Source organism: Accipiter gentilis, chromosome 36 (genome assembly GCF_929443795.1).
Source record: "Accipiter gentilis chromosome 36, bAccGen1.1, whole genome shotgun sequence".
Taxonomy (NCBI): Eukaryota; Metazoa; Chordata; class Aves; order Accipitriformes; family Accipitridae; genus Astur; species Astur gentilis.
Genome location: NC_064915.1, coordinates 1591221 through 1610422, shown reverse-complemented (window position 1 = coordinate 1610422; position 19202 = coordinate 1591221). Strand labels below are relative to the sequence as shown.

The window sequence follows — 19202 nt, the reverse complement described above, 5'->3', positions numbered from 1 at the left end:
TAATGCAGCCCCATATGGGGCTGATATCTTTGGTGCATGGTCCCACTGCTGACCCATGGACTCATTAGGATGAGAGGAAATGGCCTCAAGTTGCACCAGGCGAGGATTAGATTGGATATTAGAAAAGATTTCTTTACTGAGAGGGTTGTCAGGCATTGGAACAGGCTGCCCAGGGAAGTGGTGGAGTCACCATCCCTAGAGGTGTTCAAAAAACATGTAGATGTGGCACTTCAGGACATGGTTTAGTGGGCATGGTGGTGTTGGGTTGACAGTTGGACTCGATGATCTTAAAGGTCTTTTCCAACCTAAACAATTCTATGATTCTGTGGAAAACTTGTCACCCCCCAGAGACCCTGAAGTCCTGTTCCATGGTTGGTCCTGGTGCAGGAGGCTATCCCACCCCAAGCTTAATGAGGCTTCTCCCCAGCCATGTCTCCAGCCCATCCTGGTCCTGCTGAAGAGCAGCCCTGCCCTCCTGCCTCCTATCTGCTAACTCACATCTGGCTCAGAAAGCCAAGTGAACCGAAACCAGCAGGAGGCGAGGAGGAAGCATCGCGCGTGCTCGACCTCTTCTCTCTCCTCTGTGCAGCCTTTTTGTGGCGTTTGGTCTGGGGGTTGATTTCCCCCCATTGGCAGTGAGGAAACGGCTGACCCAGAGGAAGGACCGTCCTTCTCCTCTTTCTGCAAAGCAAAGCTTATTTGATCCTCTCCCAGAGGTAGGTTGGGAAGAGCCATGGCTATGCAGAGTCCAGTGGAAAGCCTGCACAGTGAAGCCACTTGCTCCATCTGCCTGGGTTATTTCCAAGACCCCGTCTCCATCCACTGTGGCCATAACTTCTGCCAGGCGTGCATCACCCGCTGCTGGGAAGGGCTGGAGTCACATTTCTCCTGCCCACAGTGCAGGCAGACGGCTTTGCAGAAGAATTTCCGTCCCAGCAGGGAGCTGGCAAATATTGCCAAAATTGCCAGGCAGCTAAGCCTGCGGGCAGGAGAAGGAGCAGCGGGATGGGAGAACTTGTGCAGGCAGCACCAGGAGGCTCTGAAGCTCTTCTGCAAGGACGACCAGCAGCCCATCTGCATGGTGTGCGACAGGTCCCAGGCTCACCGCTTCCACACCGTGGTCCCTGTCGAAGAAGCTGCCCAGGAATATAAGGTAAAGCCTGGGGGGACATGCTTGCACCTCCCCACCTCACAGAAAATCCCTTTCCAGGGGCAAAGTACAGCAGTTCAGGTGGATCCGCACTCTGTGCCCCTCCGTGGTGCAGATGCAAACAGGGACCTTTGGGTGTCACTTACCCCTGTGGTTCCTGTTTGCATTTTACTGCATGGGTATTTGTTTTTTGCAATATTCCTATAAGGTGGTACCCTTTAATTTATTGATCTTTGCCAACAGCCTGGGAGAAATAAAAAAACCCCAACCAACCTTGTTAGCCTGTTTCCTCTTTGAAATCTGCTGTCGACTCAACTGTACTGAAATACTGACAACAATAAATATTCAAAATATGTAAAAATGCCCAAGAATTCCTGATTTTTTTTTTTACTTAGTTAAATCAGTTATTGATGGCAATTTTGCATATTTGTTCCCCTATTCACTCTTTCTTCTCTGTTTCACTCTGTTCAAATACAGAGAAATAACTTTTTCCTGTCTCTTCTTTCTCTGCTCCTTTTGTTTTCTGCTGATCCAAACTTGTTCCCATCTTCTCACCAAAAAGCCAAGCACTTGGCAGAGTCATGCAAGCACAGTGCAACATCGTGCAGCGTTAACAGGAGGAACTCCTTGCTGCAAGATGTTGCTGATGCTGAAGGTTTCTGTGGGTTCAAAAAGTACTTCTATAAATGCATGCTAAACAAATCCACTGAGGGTTATTAAATACAGAGATATTTGTCCCAGAGCCACCAATTTCTGGAGGCTGCGAGTGTTTTTGAGGGAAATCTCACTGCGCACTTATCTTGCTCTTACATGTTTCCAGGACATGGGCTATTGATTATTGTTGATGCTTTGCACTTCTGCAGATTTTTTTTTCCCTGTGCTTGCAGTGAGGTTTGTGTTTGCCAGGTTGCATTTTCTTTGCACAGATCTTCAGAACACCATAGGTCACTTTTAGACCTTCTTCCTCCTCCAGTTCCACTCCTTGCAGAGGAGCCAGTGTTTAGGCAAAGCCTTTCCCATCTAAGATGAAGGCAGAAGTATTTTTAGTGGAGAAAAAGGATTTTTCTCAGCTCCTCCAAGAGCATATTGTCTTTTTCCATAGGAAGAAATCCAAGCCCGCCTACAGGCTTTGAAGGAGGAGAGAGAAAAATACCTGGAAAGCAGAAAAACTGGAGTAAGGAAGAGCTCGTACCTGGTAGGTGCCCTCCAGCAGGAGCCTGGGGGAGCGTGGATCTCTCCCTCCACCCCAGCATTGCTGGTGGATTTTGAGGCCAGATCTTGCATATTTGGTTTGCAGAGTGTTGTGCCATTTGGTCTGGGCACCAGCCAACCCTGTGTTTATCAGCTATGTTTTCACATTAGCTGGAGCCTGCACTAGGGAGATAACATTGCAGCTCCTTTGCAAGGGAGCTAGGGGGGCAGGCAGCTCTCAGCCTGGTGTAGAGATGGGCTGGAAGGTTTCCACCCCCGCTAAACTCTATAAATCTCCCTCTTATAGAGCCCAGTTGAGGTTGCATCTTTTGGTTTTGCTTCCAGGCTAAGCCTCCTGAATAGTCCCTGCTACTACCTAAATCCCCAGCAAGAGGGTTTGCTGTTAAATTCACCCTTGTGTTGACTGAATATCACTGAGGACATGGTCTCCTCAGACCAGCCGGGTGGCCTTGAAGCATTAATCTGTTTTTCTTGGGCATGGTGGGAGTCTTCTGTAGCTCCCACCATCTCCTGCCCGTCTTGCAGAGCTTCACCTGAGGCTACTGTGATTCCTTCTGCAAAGGTCTGGGGTTCTTGCAGCCCCACAGACTGTGTCAGCCTTAGAGATGTGACACTAATAGAAACTAGAATGATGTAATGATAATCCACGAGGGAAGTTTTTGCCAGTGTTTCAGGTGCTAGAGTTGTAGAGAGGTCACACCATGCCTTCTGCTCTGTGGGGAGGTCTCCTGCCCTCCTTTCATCCCCTTTGCCCTCATCTCTGATCCTGGCAGGAGAAAACCAAAACTGAAGGGAAGAAGATAGTGTGTGAATTTGAGCAATTAAACCAATTTTTGAAGGACCAAGAGCGCCTCCTCCTGACCCAGCTGATAGACCTGGACAGGGCCATCACCAGGATCCAGGATGAAGCAGTGGCAAAGGTCTCAGAAGAGATGTCCCACCTTGACACCCTGATCTGGGAGATGGAGGGGAAATTCCAGCAGCCGGCAAGCCAATTCCTGCAGGTGAGAGCCCAAAGCATCAGGGCTGGTGGGGAAAGGAGGGATAGAGCAAAGCCTGAGACCCAGGAGCCCAAATTCAGCCCCATGGGACCCCCCTGGTGTCTTCTAGCATTGCTGCAGGTGGGATCATCCTATGGGTGGGGGTCCTTCTTTGCTACTGCATTGACATGAAAATACATAACTTTTGTTAGAAGATACAACACTTGTTGTTCCTCTTCCCCAACTGTCTTTCCTCCTCTCTCTTCCCTGCTTTAGGACATCAGAAGACTCTTAAACAGGTAATGTGGCTCCTTCTCACCTTACCCACACTCTGATGCTTGGAGAGGTTCCGGATGCCACCTGGGTGAATCCTGAGGTCGGGGTCTCAAGCCAGATGGATGCAGTCGATAGCTCAGCCTCCCACAACTGTGCTTTGTGTTTAGAAACATCTGCTCAGCGACTGCCTGGGGGAAACAAACTGCAAAGAAACAGGGCAGGGAAAAGGGGGATTTTATTTGCTCCTGGATAAGTATCCTCAGCCCATTCCATAGCTTCTCCTGAATTATTTAATGAGAACAAAATGAGCAATCAAACATATTGCATATGGGTTTTGCCCTCTTCTGCTCTCTTTGCAGTTGTGAAATGATGCAGTTCAACCCTCCGGTGGAGATTTCCTCCGATCTGGAAAGAAGGCTTGAGGACTTTGTTCAGAGAAACATCCTTGTGAGAGGCACACTGAGGAAATGCCAAGGTACTGAGCAGGGTTAGGAGAGAGCACGTTGCCTTGTGTGCCTGAGATCTGTGAGAAACTGGGTTCTTGTGTGCTGGCTGCTAATGCAAAACCCACCTAGTAACTGTTGTAAATAAATGCAGCTGAAAGTTTTAAGTAGAGAAGGACACTGACAGTTTTTCCTGGAGCAAAAATAATTGGGAAGTGGAGAGGAGAGAAAAACAAGCTCAGCAAAGGAATGTCCTCTCCCATGTCCCACAAGAAAAGCAAATTCAAACAGAGCTGCTGGTGCAGTTGTTCCCTTCACTTCCAAGCTGGTGGGAAAATTAAAGTTCATGTGGGTACAAAGCCAGGGAGGAGATGCTACAACAGGGGGAGAAATCCATCGCAGTGTCTCTTGGAGATGAGTTTACCTTTGCCAGGAGGTTCATCTCCCCTGGCTTTGGGAGAGTTGTATAGCTATCACAGCTTCAATATCTGCACCAGAGCAAGTCAACCCAGAGCCTTTGCACCCAGCCAAGCCCTCACACAGTATTTCCCCTCTCAAGTCTCCCGTTAGCTGTTTCACCTCCCCAACCTGTGCAATAAAGCTAAGCTGCAGCCAGTTTGCCCAACACATAAACCTGATACCGTGAAATCTCTCTCCTCTTTAGACAGCCTGATGTTTAAATTGCAAGAGCCAAGTAAGTCAATGGTAGTGGGTGGGAGAAAACGGGGTTTTGGCTTGTGGAAGAAATTCCTGTGGAAAAAACAATGGAATCCCCCCAGAGAGAGGAAGGGAAGGGTGACAGCATTCTGCTGTTGATGGTCCTGGTGTATCCGGGGAGTGAGATATGGTCCTAATAAAGCCAAATGCCCCTCTGGGACCCAAAGAAAAGGAATGCTGAGAAGAGCATTTGTGCTTCCCCTTCCCTCCCCATGAATTTCCCACCATCCCCTCCCCATGCCTCTGCTCCATGCTTTGTCCTCTCCCCCCCTTCTCCTTTCACCCAGGGAACCCCAAGGGTAGTGCCAGTCCCAGACCTGCCCTTGATGCCCAGTGAAACATTCAAAGCTGGGAGAAGCAGGGGAGTGGGGCTGGTCCCAGATGTTGGGAGGAGAAGAAACATCTCCAGCCTCTCCTGGGGCCAAGCCCTACCTCCAGTACTCTGGTTCTCCCTTGTCCTGCAGCCAACGTGACGCTGGACCCAGCCACAGCTCACCCCAACCTCCACCTCTCCGAGGACCGAAAACAAGCCAGGGGCCAACTGACCCAGCAAGACCTCCCGGACAACCCAGAGAGATTTGACTTCGAACCTTGTGTGCTGGGCTGTGAGGGCTTCACCTCAGGGAGACATTTCTGGGAGGTGGAGGTGGGGCAGGGGGGTGTCTGGGCCCTGGGGGTGGCCCGAGCATCAGTCAAGAGGAAGGGACCAATGAGCCTCACCCCCAAGGAGGGGGTCTGGGCGCTGGAGGCTTATTACTCACTCGCATCCCCCCGTGCCAACCTGCACCTGAACCCGCTTCCCAGGAGGATACGGGTCTCCTTGGACTATGAAGGGGGGCGGGTGGCATTTTTCAGTGCAGATGATGATGCTCCCATCTTGGTTTATACCAGAGCCTTGTTCAATGGGGAGAGAGTCTTCCCCTGGTTCAAGATGGGGATGGGGGCTCGTTTACAAGAAATCACCCAAACCCCACTCTCAGAGGACCAGTCCATGACTGGGCAGCTGATGTCCCCTCTGGACTGGGTAGGATTCAGGTTTCCCCTCCAGATTTGTCCTTGAGATGTCTGTCAATCAGACCTTAATGAAAGGGACATCTCCTGTGTGATGCCACCTGTTTGCTGTGGTTACTAGAGCATCTCGCTGAAACAACTTGCTGCTCTTCTCTCATGTCCATCTCCATTGGGAGCTTTGGGATGGCACCTGTACAGTAAGGATGGGGAGATGGGGACACCAGCAGACAGCAGTGAGGAGGAAGGACCAGCCGGTACAAGGTGATGGAGTCAGAACATTGAGGGGTTGATCAAGGATGGAGAGCACTCAGGACTTCCAAACGTGTGGCCTTTTAAAATTCATTTTGCCTTTAACGGACCAAATCCTCTGTTTTTACCTCTTTCTGAAGTGTTTTCTTTCTGACATCAATTGCAAGGCAGATCCAGAGTCTGTTCTGCCAAGGGAGGTGGCCTTTCACTACAAACTAGCTTGGTTTGGGGAGCTGGTCTCTATCTCTGTCTAGATTTCTGATAATTATTTTAAATAAAAGAACATTTTGTTTTGCATTGTCCCCTTTCTGCCTTGCTATGGATGTATTATTCTGGATTTCTTAGCCTTTGGATCAGCAAGATTAAGAAAAGCTGCACAGGATGTGGACACCTTGCTTACCTTTCCACCTTCTCGTGATCGACCTCCAGTTAGTCAAGCCCCCTTTGCAGGCAGTGAAGGGAAATGAACCCACCTGGAATGCAATTTTCCACACCATTATACATGTCCAGCTTCCTGGATAACTCCCAAGAAAAGCCTGTTTCTCCCTGTTGGCTGTTCAAGAGGGATGAGGTGGGACAAATTGTACAGGAGGCTGCTGTGGCTGTGCCAGTTAGATATTCCTCAACTATAAAAGTAGGTGGAGTGGATAGGTAAAATACAAATTCTGGCATTTTTTCCTGATTCACCTGCATTGATTCCCTCAAAACCTGCTGATTTTCTTCTGAGGAAACCCAAAAGAGGAAGAGGCACCACTGAAATAAATACACGTTATTGATTACAGAACCAAGAAGAGGAACTAGAAGCGAGAGTGGGAGGGAGCGGGTGATGTTGGGCTCAGAATAACAGATGAGATATGAGTGGGCACCCTGTGATGAAGTCCCATCTCACCATCCCATGGGTCCCATTGAAGGCAAACTTACAGCTGGTATTTCGGTGCTCTTTGTCATGCTGTGACATCTCCCCTCCATCCATGCTCCTTAGTCTGGGGCATCACTGTCACTTGGTCACATTAGTTGGGAAACATGGGGGATCCCACTGCAGGATAGATATCTGCTTTCTGCAAAGCCAACCTGAAATCACTGCAGGAGCTCAGGCATGAGGATTTATTAAAAAGGGGCAATCAGGGCTACTGGGAAAGACTTGAGCAAACAGCCTTGAGTACTTTTTGCTCTTTCTCCCATGTCATCCCCTTTCCCTTTGCCACGTCTCTGCCAGGGAGGAGTATGATCCATGTCCAGACACAGATCCAAGCCCAGCTGGGAAAGGTAGAGGGGAATACAAATATATAGGCTGTAGGTGCAGGAAGGAACAAAGAAGAAAACAACCTGGGTGAATCAAGGGAAAAGCTCTTGAGCTGTTCTGCAAGGACAAGCTTGTGGGTTGCTGGAAATCCCTGAACTACCATGGTCCCACCATACTCCTCTCAGAGGCACTTGCTGAGAAAAACAAGGCACAGACACCAGGTCCCAGTAAAAGCCTGTGCTTTCCTTAGGGGTAGAAATTGATGTTTTTCCAACTCTTTCAGGGCCACAGGGTCCCTCCACATCTCTGATCTCCATGCAACTCTCTCCCAGCTCCACCTCTCTTCCAGGATGTCCCTTCACTCTAGAAATATGCGATGCAGATATCTCCGCCCCAGCTGGTTTTCCAGGCTCTGTAGACGCTTTTAGGGTGCAACTCATTTGCCCAACCATAGGCACCTAGTTTTGACATGAAAGGAGCTGTGCCCTAGGCTGTGCCGATGGTGCGGAGCCACTATCTGTCGAAGAGCAAAGCAGCCCATCTCAGATGGAGGTGTCTCATTAGATGCCAACATTCATTCGGTTGCACCCACCTCCTGTGTCTGGCAGGACTGATTGCCTCCCAACCTGCTCACTTCAGGCCATGCTTCCCTGGCAAGTGGTTGCAGGGCGTTTGCTTCCAGTCCTACTGCTCCTGGAGCAAGTTACTCCCCTATGGCTCTTCCTGATGGGAATAGTTTGCTGGAAATGAGACTTGCATCTCCAAACCCGGCTGAGCAATTGCAGCTGGGAGACTTATTGCAGTTGGTAGCCCTTCAGCTGGGTCACGGTGACCCTGTCTCAAACTCCCGGTTGCTGCCGTGCAAAAAAATATATATATATTTAACCATGCAGCTTAACAAAGGATTAGTGGCTTATAAATTGCTTAGAAACATTTTCCTCTGAGCTCAGAGCCAGGACGGTGCTTCTGGGAGGGCATGTAGTGATGGGTGGCTATAGGCACATTCATGGCAGGGGTGCCAAGGACCCCAACTTGTGCTCCTTTAAGCACATTGTCACAGCCCCTCTTCCAGCACCTACAAAGTTCTGGCTGCACATTTCCCTCCCTGTTTTCTTATGCTTTCCCCACCCATGGTCCCACCAAGCCTCAAGAGCTCCCCACCCTCCTGGCAGCCTGAATTCGCCTCCAGTGCTTTTCTGGGAGGGTTGATGGTTTTGCCTAGCGCACAGCCCTAAAAAGAGGAGGACAAAAGCAGTGAGGTGACAGCCCTCAACAGCTCCCCAGAATAAAAAGCTGGAAGATTGACAAGCGAGAAACACGATGCTCCGAGCACATCAGGCCAAGGGTGTCACCACCTCCTGCCCAGGAGACATGGCGCGAAGAGCTGACTCACAGGCTCAACGCATCTGTGCCGCAGTTTTTTATCCAGGACTGGGAAGGAACAGGAAGAGAAAGGTACAGCCCCATCAAAGGGATAAAAACAACAGGTTTTTTTAGTTCACTTTGGAAGAAATTCGGGCGGATATTAAGTTTTCTGAAGGAAGAGAGAGAAGGTCTCCAAGGAAGGACAGCTACCCTGGAGTGCAGAAAACTGGAGGATCTGGTAGGTGTTAATCTCTCTGACCTCTTTAGTCCCTGGACGGTAATACACTGACTTTAGGATCATTTCTTTAGATCCTTTTCAGTTGCTTTGCACCACTGCTCTGCTGGTAAGTGCAGGAATATCATGGCTTTCTGCCCAAGTTCATGCAAGTGTGTTTGTAGCTTTTATCAGTATCTCTCCTCCCAAACCTGTGTTGCTTTTTTGCATCAGGTTTGATTTTTTTTCCACCCAGATTTCTCCAGGAATTCAAGAAAAATTAGTAGGCATTTTGGTTCATGGGTGATCTCCTGTGGGAAATGCCTTTCCATGGATTCCTCATAGTATTTCCCATCCCACTGCTCCTTTGCATCTTAAAAGGGGACGACAGGAGCCGAACCCTGGCAGACCATGCTCAGATTTTAGACATGCTGCAGGTCCCAGGAGGACATGAGCTCTTCTTGCTTTCACAGCTGGAAGACCTGAAAAATGAGATTGAGAAGAGGCAGGCAAAAAATGCCACCAAACCCTCAGAGGAGATTTCCCAGCTAGATACCCCAACACAAGGGCAGGAAGAGAAGAATCAGCCATTGGTGAGTGAATTCATCCAGTTTACAGTTTTCAATGGAAAATTGTAGGGGGGTAGTCCTTCCCACCAGGTAGCTACTGGCTTAATGAGTTGGGCTTTCCTAGTTCTGGTTTGCTCCTGTTCCCTTCGTAGTCTTGAAAACCCCAAGGGCATGAGGAGGGGGGGATTTGCAGCCTGGAAAGATGGAAGAAAAAAAAAAAAAAAGAGAATGAAATCGTTGTCTGTGGGAGGGAATAGTGATGGCTGGTGGCTCCCTACGGGATGGGGAGCTGGGCATGATAGCGTAGGGAGCAAGAGCATCACCAGCCTTCACCCCACCTTTGCGGTACCTGAGAGAGGGGAGCAGGGCAGGGCAGCCCAAAACATCAGGTAGGTCTGTGAGCAGGAGGCAGGGCTGAAGGCATGCTGGGAGTGCAGCCCATGGGGTGAATCAGCAGGGTCCACAGTCATGTTCCTCCAAGACAACTTGTGAAAGGACTAACTACCCCAGGACTGAGCTTAAATAGAGCCCCTGGGCCATGGGCAGGGGGTGGGTGATGTCTCAGGTCAGGCTGATCAGGGCCATTAGTGTCTATTAGAGCTGCTGGGGGCCCTGGTACTCTGCAATGGTCTAATGGGATTATGGAGCAGACAGAGGCAGTGTCTCAGAAGTGGCCAGTGAAAGGATGAGAGGCAACTAGCACAGACTGCAGCAAGATTATTTTTTTTCTAGATTTGGGGAAAAAAATGTTTTCCTTGTTAGCATGGTGCCTCCCTGATTCAGGGTCCCTCTAGATGTGGGCATTTCCATCCTTCCATGTATTCAGAACTTGCCTGAACCCAGCATTGAGCAGAGGGTTGAAGCTAGGACCCAATAGGTCCATCCCCAACTAAATAATTCAACATTGCTGTGATTTAAGCAGAAAAGTTCATGCTGAACTTCCTTTTCTCTTTCTCTCTTCTTTCCCTAGGATGTGAAAAGCACCATCAGCAGGTATGTGGCCTCTCTGAAAGGCTGTTTCTTGAGCTTTTCAAAGAGCAATGACCACGGAGGAGGAAGCTCCTTGGTAGCTGCTGAATACACCTTTGCTTCAGGGAAAATGTGGGAGTCAGGAAGGGTATTTTGGATACCATCGCTACATGCTTGTCTCTTGAACATTTCAGGGGATGCGCTAATCAAAGGAGCTTTAGTCTCAAAATGACCTCCACATTGGCAAAGGCTGGCTTTAATTTCACTGCAGGGTCTTGGCTCTTTTCTGTAGCCCAGTCCTCCCAAGCAGGAGCTTTCTCATGATCTACATAAAAAATAAAGTGAAAAAAAAGATTGCTCCAACAGGGAAATTTGGCCTTCACTTTCCTTGAGGTTTGGGATGCCAAGGAGGTGAGACTAAAAAAACCAACATTCTAGCAATAGCATCACCTCATTTCTGGTGGCATCAGATTTCCTGAAATGATGACAATCGTTCTGAAAAGTGTAAGTAGTTTGGGGTTTTTTTCCCAGGTGTGGGAAAGTGACTTTCCAGCTGCCAGTGGATGTTTCTCCAGAGTCAGAAGAGAGAGTCTGTCACTTCTCATGGAGGAACAGTGCTCTGAAGGAAACTCTGAAGAAGCTACAAGGTACTGAGAAAGGCTTGAGGAGGAGGAAAAAAATAGACTAGACATATTTTGGGGAGAGCTGGAAGAGATGATCTGCCCTTAGTTCATTCTGGATATACTTTGGGAACAGAAATACTGGAGAGAGAAACCCTGAGATGGAGGAGAGGAAGAGCAAAGGGCTTTTCCTGGTCAGAAGAAATGACAATTTGATACCCACTTAATGCCTCATTTATCAGTCTCTTAGTTATAAATGTTTTGCCCTAATTCCTGAAGGATGCTCATGGATGAAGGATGGGCTGCTCTCTGGCCCGGCTCCCCCTCCAGCCTAGCCTTTCCCAAAATTGGCTTTTGCTGAGCGTGAGAACGCAAGAGCAGCTGTACCTGTTAGATGGAGGTGCACCTAGCCCAAAGTGGCCAAAAATAGATGCTGAAGGAAGAATACGAAAATTAGGGCAACCCAACAAGTTTTCTCAGCCCTGCAGCTGAAGCCTCTGCGTAATGCTGGAGGAAAGCCCACCCCAGGGCAGAGCTCTTGCCTTGAAACCTAACTATTTCCATGAAACAAATACGGAAACAGACCAACCTAATTCATCACCCTGTCTTCAGGTTTTAGCTCTTTTTTTTTTTTTTTTTTTTTAACCACATGCTCAGCTGAACCAGTCTGGTCTTGTCCTGTGGTCGCTGTAAGAGACAACCTGCTTGAGACTTTCCTGGTTTACATCCCACGTATCGCTTCCCTTCATTTTTTTTCTCCCCTCACCATTTGTTTTTGGCCTGACATAGCATAAAGTCTCCAGGGATTTCTGCATAAGCCTGTTGCCATTACTGTGTGCCTTTCCTTTTTGGTTTTTGGGGGTTAAAACCAGCTTTTTTGCTTCATGTACAGCACCATTCCTCATGTCAGGGATGCTTCTGTCTTGGGATGCTTTTGCCCCTTGGATGCCAGCCTGGGTCCTGCTGGCCCCCTCCAAGCCCCCCACATCCCCAGGGGGCTCAGCCCTGCTTCTGACACCCCTGTCCCCCACCCCACAGCCATCGTGACCCTGGACCCTGACACGGCTCATCCTGACCTCATCCTCTCTGAGGACTGTAAAAGCGTGAGACGCGGGGAAGGACGACGGGACCTGCCTGATAACCCCGAGCGATTTGACTACTGGCCCTTCGTGCTGGGCTGCCAGGGTTTTGTGGCTGGCCGGCATTGTTGGGAGGTGGAGGTGGGGGACGGGGGCGATTGGGCTGTGGGGGTGGCCCGTGACTCCATTCGTCGGAAGGGGCATCTCAGCCTCTGCCCCCAAGGAGGGATTTGGGGGGTAGAGAAGTGGGGGGGACAAATCCGGGCGCTCACCACCCGCAAGGTGACCCTGCTACCCCTCCGCTGGGTGCCCCGGCGGGTCAGCGTCCACCTGGACTACACTGGAGGGACGGTAGCATTTTTCGATGCGGATGAGGGGGGGCTTATGTTCATCTTTTCACGTGCCTCCTTCACTGGGGAGAGGGTCCGCCCGTGGCTCTGGGTGGTGGGGGCCAGGTCCCAGCTCAGGCTATGTCCCTGAGACAGAGAGCAGCATCTCCCCCACTTTTTATAGCCTCAGGGGACAACCATGTGCCCCCCCTAGGCCATGGGGAACAGAAGAAATGGGGACTTTAGCTTTTGTGTTTCTTTCTTCCCCATGAAATTGAGTGATTGACGCACAGGGAAGAGAGAGAAGCCTGAGAGAAATGAGGCAAAGAGAGTGGAAAAGCTCTGGGGAGGGGACCCTGGGGCAACAGTGGGAAAAGCGGGAAAAAAAATATCAGAGTGACAGTAGTAGAAAGGCAAATTTTCCCAAGGTGTGCCTGATTAAGTATAGAAGACCCCATCTGAGCTGGTCACCTCTAAACCAAGGTGTCCAAACTTTACCTCCCCCCCCCGCAACCTCCCAATGGGTGCAATTGCCCTAAACCATACAGTTTCTCCCTATAAAGGATCCTGTGGTGGACAGTTCAGATGCAGACATCTGCTCTGTGAGTTTCTGATGTCAGGAGAGGTTAATCCCAAAGCTTCAAGGCGGGGGGAGTCTCACCAGCATGGCACCTTTGCTGATAGAAGTTCACACATGGCAAAGCTGCTCCTGAGCCTCAACTCTTTCCTCTCTTCTCCTCCAACAATTGATATTTGAAACCTCCATGCTGTAGATCATTAATAATAAAAAAATACATGATTTTCTCCTCTGTGTCTTTCCCTCTGGTTGGGACTGCCAGTAGACAGGAAAGCAGTGTGGCCCATGGCTTCAAGGGATGTCCCTAGGTCACCAGCATGGGGCTTGTGGACCTTCTGGGTGCAGGCACAATCAACTCACAGGCTTTGTGCAAATATCAGGAATGGGATTTAGTCAACCAAAACTTCAGTTGCCTCCTCCTTGAACCTGACATCCAGAAGCAGCAAATAACCAGGCAGAGAAGAACATTGCAGCATGTAAATCTTTTTACTTCATCTAAAGCCATAAGACCAGGGAAGCAGTCAGGCTGGTGCAAGATGCTGTGGGGCACATGTAGTTCCATTTGTCAGCCATTGATGTCCCAGTTTGGGGATGACCATTTGGGATGCTGACCCACAGAGATGCTCAACCCTTTGGGATCACTGAGGATGGGAAGAGAGGCCAGAAAGGCCAACTAGAAATTTAGTAGACAGAAGTTCTCCAAAGTGCTGGAAATAGGGAAGTTGGGGACATAAAGCTTGTGTGTGGGTAAGAAGGGACAGCTTCAGGGACACAATGTGATCTGGGAGCCCTTGCTCCACACCAGGAACCAGGGATGAATACTCTCCCCTTTAAATGAAGCTGCTGCAAAAGTGAAGATCAGGGCTCTCTTATCAGCATCAAAAAATGCCACCTGACCCTTCTCATAGTCCAGGGAGACTCGGACTCTTCTGGGGACCTGGATCTGGTATAGTGGGATACGCTCAAGGGAGGTCAGAGCCCAAAACTGACCCTCACAGAGACCCATAGACCAGAGCTCCATCTCCAGGCTCACAGCGGTCTCTGTCCTCCTCTTCAGGGACTCCCTGGCCACCCCCACAGCCCAGGAGCCTTTGGGTGTCACCTCCACCTCCCAGCAGCGTCTCCCTGAGGTGATGCCCTCACAACCCATCACGCAGGGATTGATGCCAAACCCCTCAGCAGATGGGTCCTGCTGGGCATCTTCCCACCTCACACTTCTCCCATCTGCAGACACAACAAGCTGGGGGTGAGCCGTGGATGGATCCAGGGTTACCTTCACTGCAAGAGACAGAGAGCAGAGCAAAGTAAATGAAACTATTTCCCATGGCCTCAGGTTCTGTCTCGCTGCTGGGACAGAGTGAGGAAGTCCTGCAGCACCATCCATCCCATTGCTTGGGATGCCCTGCTTGTGCTGCAGGGGCAGACATTGGTTGCTTTCCCCATCCCACGGGACCCTGGCAAGCATCAGAAGAAGATTCCCAAGGGAGCAAGAGAACCAGCCCCGAGGCAGATGAGTAGGAGACGCCTACCAGTTTTTAGTGCCCAAAAAGCCAAACTAGGCATTTGTTCCCTGAACATACTGACATGAGGGGCAGATTCAGTCTTCATGCAGCTTAGCAGCTCCATTGGAAGAAATTAATCCATCAACACATTATGGTGAGGATTCCCTGACTCCTTATGTTTTTGCTACCCCACCACCCCATTCATTGTTTTGTTCAGACATGGCAACCTCTTCCCCAGATGACCCTCCAACTCACGGCCCATCCCATGTTGGGCTCAGCCTTCCCACTCCCTCATCTCCAGGAGATGTGGACTTACTCTTTTCAGGCAGCTCAAACATCAGGATGTCTAAAGAGGGGAGAAGAGACATTATCTGATATAACATCGGTGTGAACATGAAAACAGAGAGGTTGTTCTGCCATGCTGAGGCCACATATATAAATGCAATAAAATATAATTTATATTCTAAGTAAATATAATTTATGCTCCCACAGGTATAGCTCCATGTCCCCAGCCCATGCTCAATACCTTGAAAGCTCCTCAGAGTCTCCTCTAGAGCCATATTTTTCTCCCTGAAGTGACTGATTCTCTTTTCCAGCTCTGGAAGAAGCAATGGAGGCTGCTGGAAATTTTCCTTTTCAAACCTTAGAGAAGGAGGATGGAAAGAAGACATGAGGATGCACCTTCTCAGAGAGAGACCAAGAAATCCTTTGTGCACAGCCAGAGCTCAGAGGAGCTGGTGCAGGCTTTAATAATCCTGCTGCACATTCAGCGATGGGTAGGGACATCTTTGCTCAGAGCCTTTGGCCACAAAGCCAAATATTTGACTTCTGGGTGAGGTTTTGCAAAGGCTTTCCTGTACCTGTCCTGTCAAACGCAAGGCCCAACCTCCCTCCCCAGCCTGGGATGGAAGGAAAAGTCAGGAAGCCCCATACCTGCTCAAGGTGCCTCTGATGTCCTGGAAGGAAGAGAAGGAAGAGGAAACTCAGTGAATGGGTCTTGGCAGCAAAACATCTACTGAAACCTCAACAGCATGGATGTGTCTTTGGAGCAGGACAGCCTGGGTTTGGCTGCATCATGGGGCAATACCCAGAGCCAGAAAATAGCCTGGACCTGGACGGTGACAACCTGGCTCCATTCCCTTCTCCCTCACCTGCAGAAATTTGCTTGCTGGTTGCTGACTCTTCTCCTCCATCTCCTGGATCAAGGTATCCAGACGAGAGATCTCCTTCGTCAGACTTGTAATGTTTTCTTCCTGCATTTTCTCAATGTCCCTCTCCAGGTCCCCCACTTGAGCCAGCAGATGACGGGCATGGTCCTCCAGGAAGAGACGCAACCCTTCAAACTTGGAAAAGACCCTCTGCCGCTCAGCTTCGGTCTTCTCCTGTGAGGAGGGGACACAAGAAGGGAAAAGGAGGATGGAGAAGGATGCAGCAAAGCAGTGTCTCAAGTATCCTATATTCTTTATATATTTTCTTTTTGGTTTTGCTTTGCATTCAGGAATTGAGTGTCTGCCGAGCTCCAGGTTCTGCCTGTTATTTTTTCCTACAATGCAGTGAAAATTCAGGCAGCATCTGGTTTGGTACCTGAAAAGGGACCCCAGCCCCAAGGCAGATCAGGATGATCTCCTGCACAGCCATCTAAAGCCAAAGAGAGACATCCAGACCCTCATCCCCCCTCATAAAAACTTTTACCAAGTACTCCCAGCTTCTCCTCATTTCAACCTCTCGAAACCCCAGGAGTTTGTCTCTGTCTTCCTTCAGGGCTTGCAGATGAGCCTGGATTTGACCCTGAGGGAAGAAAAAACAAAGACCCCATGTCTCTGGAGATTGAGACAGCCTAAAAAAAATTTACTCTGGGGAGGGGATTGCACTGTGGTCAGCTCCAAAGCTTCTCCTTGTGTCCCTCTTGGTCCAGAAGGATCCTGAGCTCAAGATCTGGGAATGCTTTAAATGTAAATAAATGCCACATAGTGAAAAAAGCTTTCTGCACCAGCCCTTGCCTGCACTGGATCCTTTCTCTGAGCTGATTTAACTCACTGATGCAGCAAGAAAATATCCCCCTTTTTTATTGACCTATGTTCCTGCTGGTTTGGAGAGCATCTTGGGATTGGCAGATGTGTGGTAAGCACCAGAGCTGGACAAAGTCTTGAATTTTGCAGCAGGGAAAAGGGGATTAAGACCTCAACCCCTTCAACCACAGAGCATCATGTTCTCAGATGAGAACAGAGACAGCAGAAGCACTGGTGCATGGTCTACGCTGTCATTCTGAAACGGGCCAGTTTGCTCTGGGGGGAAGAGCAGAGGGGGGTAACGTTTCTGTCCCCAGCCTACTGCCCTGGGTGGGGGTGAGATGTTCCACAGCCTGATGTTAATGTGCTGCAAGGGGAACATCAAGCCCTAATGGTGCTTGGTCTGGCTCCTAGTGCACATCTAGATAGAAAAAAAATCCCCTTTACCTTGTATTCCTGGACAGCATCCTGAACAGGAAGCATCGTGTGATTCCGGTGAGCTCGGGACTCCCGGCAGATCACGCAGATGAAGGCTTCATCGTCTTTGCAGAAGACTTTCAGAGGCTCCTGGTGCCTCTCGCATCCTTCCTCCTCAACCGTCTCCCCTCTGGCTGCCTGCAAACTCAACCGCTTGGCTATTTCGAGCACCCGTGCCAGCTCTCGGCTGGGCCGAAAGTTTCTCTCTGGTGCCGTCTCCCGGCACTGCGGGCAGGAGAAATTCGCCGTGGACCACTCCCAGCAGCGGGTGATGCATGCCCGGCAGAAGTTATGACCGCAGTGGATGGAGACGGGGTCTCGGAAATACTCCAGGCAGATGGGGCAGGAGGCTTCGCTGGGGAGCTCTGTGGTGGGGCTCGGCGCAGCCATGGGGCCCCCAATGTGAGCTGCAAGACAGCGGCTGCTTTCATTTTCCTCCAAGCGAGGGAAAGGCGTTTCCCTTCTTGCCACCCCCAGGGTGGGCAGAGCCAGAGCTGCGCCTGGGTGGGAAGGGAGAAAGCGGGTGATGGCCAAAGTCCTCCTGGTTGCATCCCCCAGGGTGATCCCCGTTCCCAAAAGAGCTGGTACCCGCGGTCCATATGGGTTCCCTAGGACCCACAGCCTGGTGGGAAGGAAGGATGGGAAAAGGGAGCCCTGCCAAGTCTGAGGGTGAGACACACATCCTGGAAGGGGGCTGGGCATGGGAGCAAGGAGGATTTGAGGAGGGGGCTTAGCATGGAAAAGATGGGGAAGAGCACCCATGGAAAAGGTGAGGCTGAAGGCAGCTTGGATAGGAGGCTGCATATCGCTGGGAGGGTGAAAGAGGAGGAATGAAGCCAGAAGTGGGGTCTGAGGGGCACCCACGTGGAGTGGGAGAGGGGTCCCAGGGTGGGGAGAGGGTCTGGTCCTCCCCTCCACAGCATATCAATGCTGCTGGCAGGCACGGGGCCAGCATGGGTTCTGCCTTTGCAGCAAACAGTGCCCGAGGTGGGGGGAAAGCAGAATAGGGAGGTAGGAAATGGGACCACATCCAGCTCCCTCTAACCCTGGGAAATTTGCAGCCACCTCCCACCACCTCTGTCAAATCCTCCCTCCCTCCCTCCCGCCAGCCTCAGGTATTAAACTGCTCCCACCTTCTGCATTGCAAATCAGGATCCATTCCCAAGTCCCAGCTTATTAGCATGGTATTTGTCCAGGTACTGATAGATGCCAGCACCCCAGGGATCCCATTTCCAGCACAAAAGGGGCTGGATGCCCCAGCCAAGATCAACCTCATCCCCTTGCTCCCTGTTGGGAAGAGCTGCACTTAGTCTTTACATCCCTCTGGGAAAATCTTGTCTGCACCAGAGGGGCTTTGAACCTCTTTAGCATTCGAACCAACCTTTTGAACTGACCCATTTGTAGCTTTGGCCATCACCATCCTGCCCTCTCCACCTCTCCACAGTCAGGCATCAGCCAGGCTGAAAACAAATAATTCCTTTCCCAAAAGGACCTATTTTTCAGCCTAAACAGTTCCCTCATCTGGCTGATCCCCTGAAAGCAAGATGTACAGGAAAAAGCACCCCTTTCTCTGGTCTGTATTTAGATTTAACCCTGAAACTGTGGGAAAAGGCAGCAGGAACAAAAACACGCAATGCAAAGAAAGGAGAAAACTGAGGCAGGGTGGTTTATGCCTGTTGGTTAATTGTGGTTGTCCCCAGTCCTGTATCTATGCCTTGAAGGAATTAAGCAGAATCCCACAGAAAAACCTTTGATTACTAATTTTCTTTTTCCTCTTGCACAGAGGCATTGAGCAGATGTCTTCCTGTCTTTCAAAACAGAGCCTCCAGCTCCCTCTTGAGACCACGCTCACTAATAGTCCCTGTTGATTAGACTCAGCCAATTAAGGGCTCGTTTGCAGAGGAGTGTCATTATTTTTAACCTGTCTCATGTCCAGTCCACTTTACTGCATAGACAGCTGTAATGCAAGGCTTTAGTTGTAAAAAACCACACCAAACCCAGCTTTAGGAGCTGAGCTAGGTTATCCACAAAGTCAAATCAAGCCTTTAGTGAGTTTTGCCTTAAGGTTTAGGTTTGATATTGAGAGAGATGGATACGCTTGAATGCTCTGTGGCTCCCTTCTCTATGGATTTTTGCTATTTAAAATCAAGTTCAGCATCATCTAGACATGGCAAGTGATGCTTTGCCCACTTCTCATTCTCTCCTTTAGCA

The 19202-nt window shown here is 50.0% G+C and overlaps 3 protein-coding genes across 6 annotated transcripts; 2 read left to right on the top strand and 1 right to left on the bottom strand.

Moving 5' to 3' along the window:
* The first annotated feature begins 492 nt into the window (after window positions 1-492).
* LOC126034939 (zinc finger protein RFP-like) lies at window positions 493-6345 on the top strand. 3 transcript variants are annotated; one of them, XM_049792930.1, is made up of 7 exons: window positions 493-1153; window positions 2253-2345; window positions 3202-3366; window positions 3619-3641; window positions 3978-4093; window positions 4726-4755; window positions 5243-6345. In XM_049792930.1, the coding sequence occupies exons 1-7, from the start codon at window positions 734-736 to the stop codon at window positions 5836-5838; spliced, it is 1443 nt and encodes a 480-aa protein (XP_049648887.1). In that variant the 5' UTR covers window positions 493-733; the 3' UTR covers window positions 5839-6345. The 3 variants fall into 3 exon arrangements, with proteins under 3 accessions (XP_049648887.1, XP_049648885.1, XP_049648886.1); XM_049792928.1 differs by having other exon boundaries at window positions 3136-3366; XM_049792929.1 differs by lacking the exon at window positions 4726-4755 and having other exon boundaries at window positions 3136-3366.
* A 2943-nt stretch (window positions 6346-9288) lies between these two features.
* On the top strand, window positions 9289-12577 carry LOC126034853 (E3 ubiquitin-protein ligase TRIM39-like). Its single transcript, XM_049792710.1, has 4 exons — window positions 9289-9453; window positions 10400-10422; window positions 10930-11045; window positions 12057-12577. The coding sequence occupies exons 1-4, from the start codon at window positions 9289-9291 to the stop codon at window positions 12575-12577; spliced, it is 825 nt and encodes a 274-aa protein (XP_049648667.1).
* Window positions 12578-13522: 945 nt separating this feature from the next.
* LOC126034933 (zinc finger protein RFP-like) lies at window positions 13523-17399 on the bottom strand. 2 transcript variants are annotated; one of them, XM_049792911.1, is made up of 7 exons: window positions 16962-17399; window positions 16198-16293; window positions 15657-15887; window positions 15439-15461; window positions 15032-15147; window positions 14822-14851; window positions 13523-14281 (listed from the first exon to the last, which is right to left on the bottom strand). In XM_049792911.1, exons 1-7 carry the CDS (start codon window positions 17379-17381, stop codon window positions 13767-13769), a joined length of 1431 nt encoding a protein of 476 aa, XP_049648868.1. In that variant the 5' UTR covers window positions 17382-17399; the 3' UTR covers window positions 13523-13766. The 2 variants fall into 2 exon arrangements, with proteins under 2 accessions (XP_049648868.1, XP_049648867.1); XM_049792910.1 differs by having other exon boundaries at window positions 14822-15147.
* Window positions 17400-19202: the final 1803 nt, after the last annotated feature.

Coding starts and splice junctions, on each gene's coding strand:
- LOC126034939 (XM_049792928.1), top strand. CDS start 734: ATGGCTATGCAGAGTCCAGTGGAAAGCCTGCACAGTGAAGCCACTTGC. Junction 2,346..3,135: donor TAAGGAAGAGCTCGTACCTG/GTAGGTGCCCTC, acceptor TGATCCTGGCAG/GAGAAAACCAAAACTGAAGG. Junction 4,756..5,242: donor GTTTAAATTGCAAGAGCCAA/GTAAGTCAATGG, acceptor CTTGTCCTGCAG/CCAACGTGACGCTGGACCCA.
- LOC126034853 (XM_049792710.1), top strand. CDS start 9,289: ATGCTGCAGGTCCCAGGAGGACATGAGCTCTTCTTGCTTTCACAGCTG. Junction 9,454..10,399: donor AAGAGAAGAATCAGCCATTG/GTGAGTGAATTC, acceptor TTCTTTCCCTAG/GATGTGAAAAGCACCATCAG. Junction 10,423..10,929: donor GTGAAAAGCACCATCAGCAG/GTATGTGGCCTC, acceptor TTTTTTTCCCAG/GTGTGGGAAAGTGACTTTCC.
- LOC126034933 (XM_049792910.1), bottom strand. CDS start 17,381: ATGGCTGCGCCGAGCCCCACCACAGAGCTCCCCAGCGAAGCCTCCTGC. Junction 15,888..16,197: donor GGAGAAGCTGGGAGTACTTG/GTAAAAGTTTTT, acceptor CCCTCCTCACAG/GAGAAGACCGAAGCTGAGCG. Junction 15,148..15,438: donor ATCAGAGGCACCTTGAGCAG/GTATGGGGCTTC, acceptor TCCTTCTCTAAG/GTTTGAAAAGGAAAATTTCC.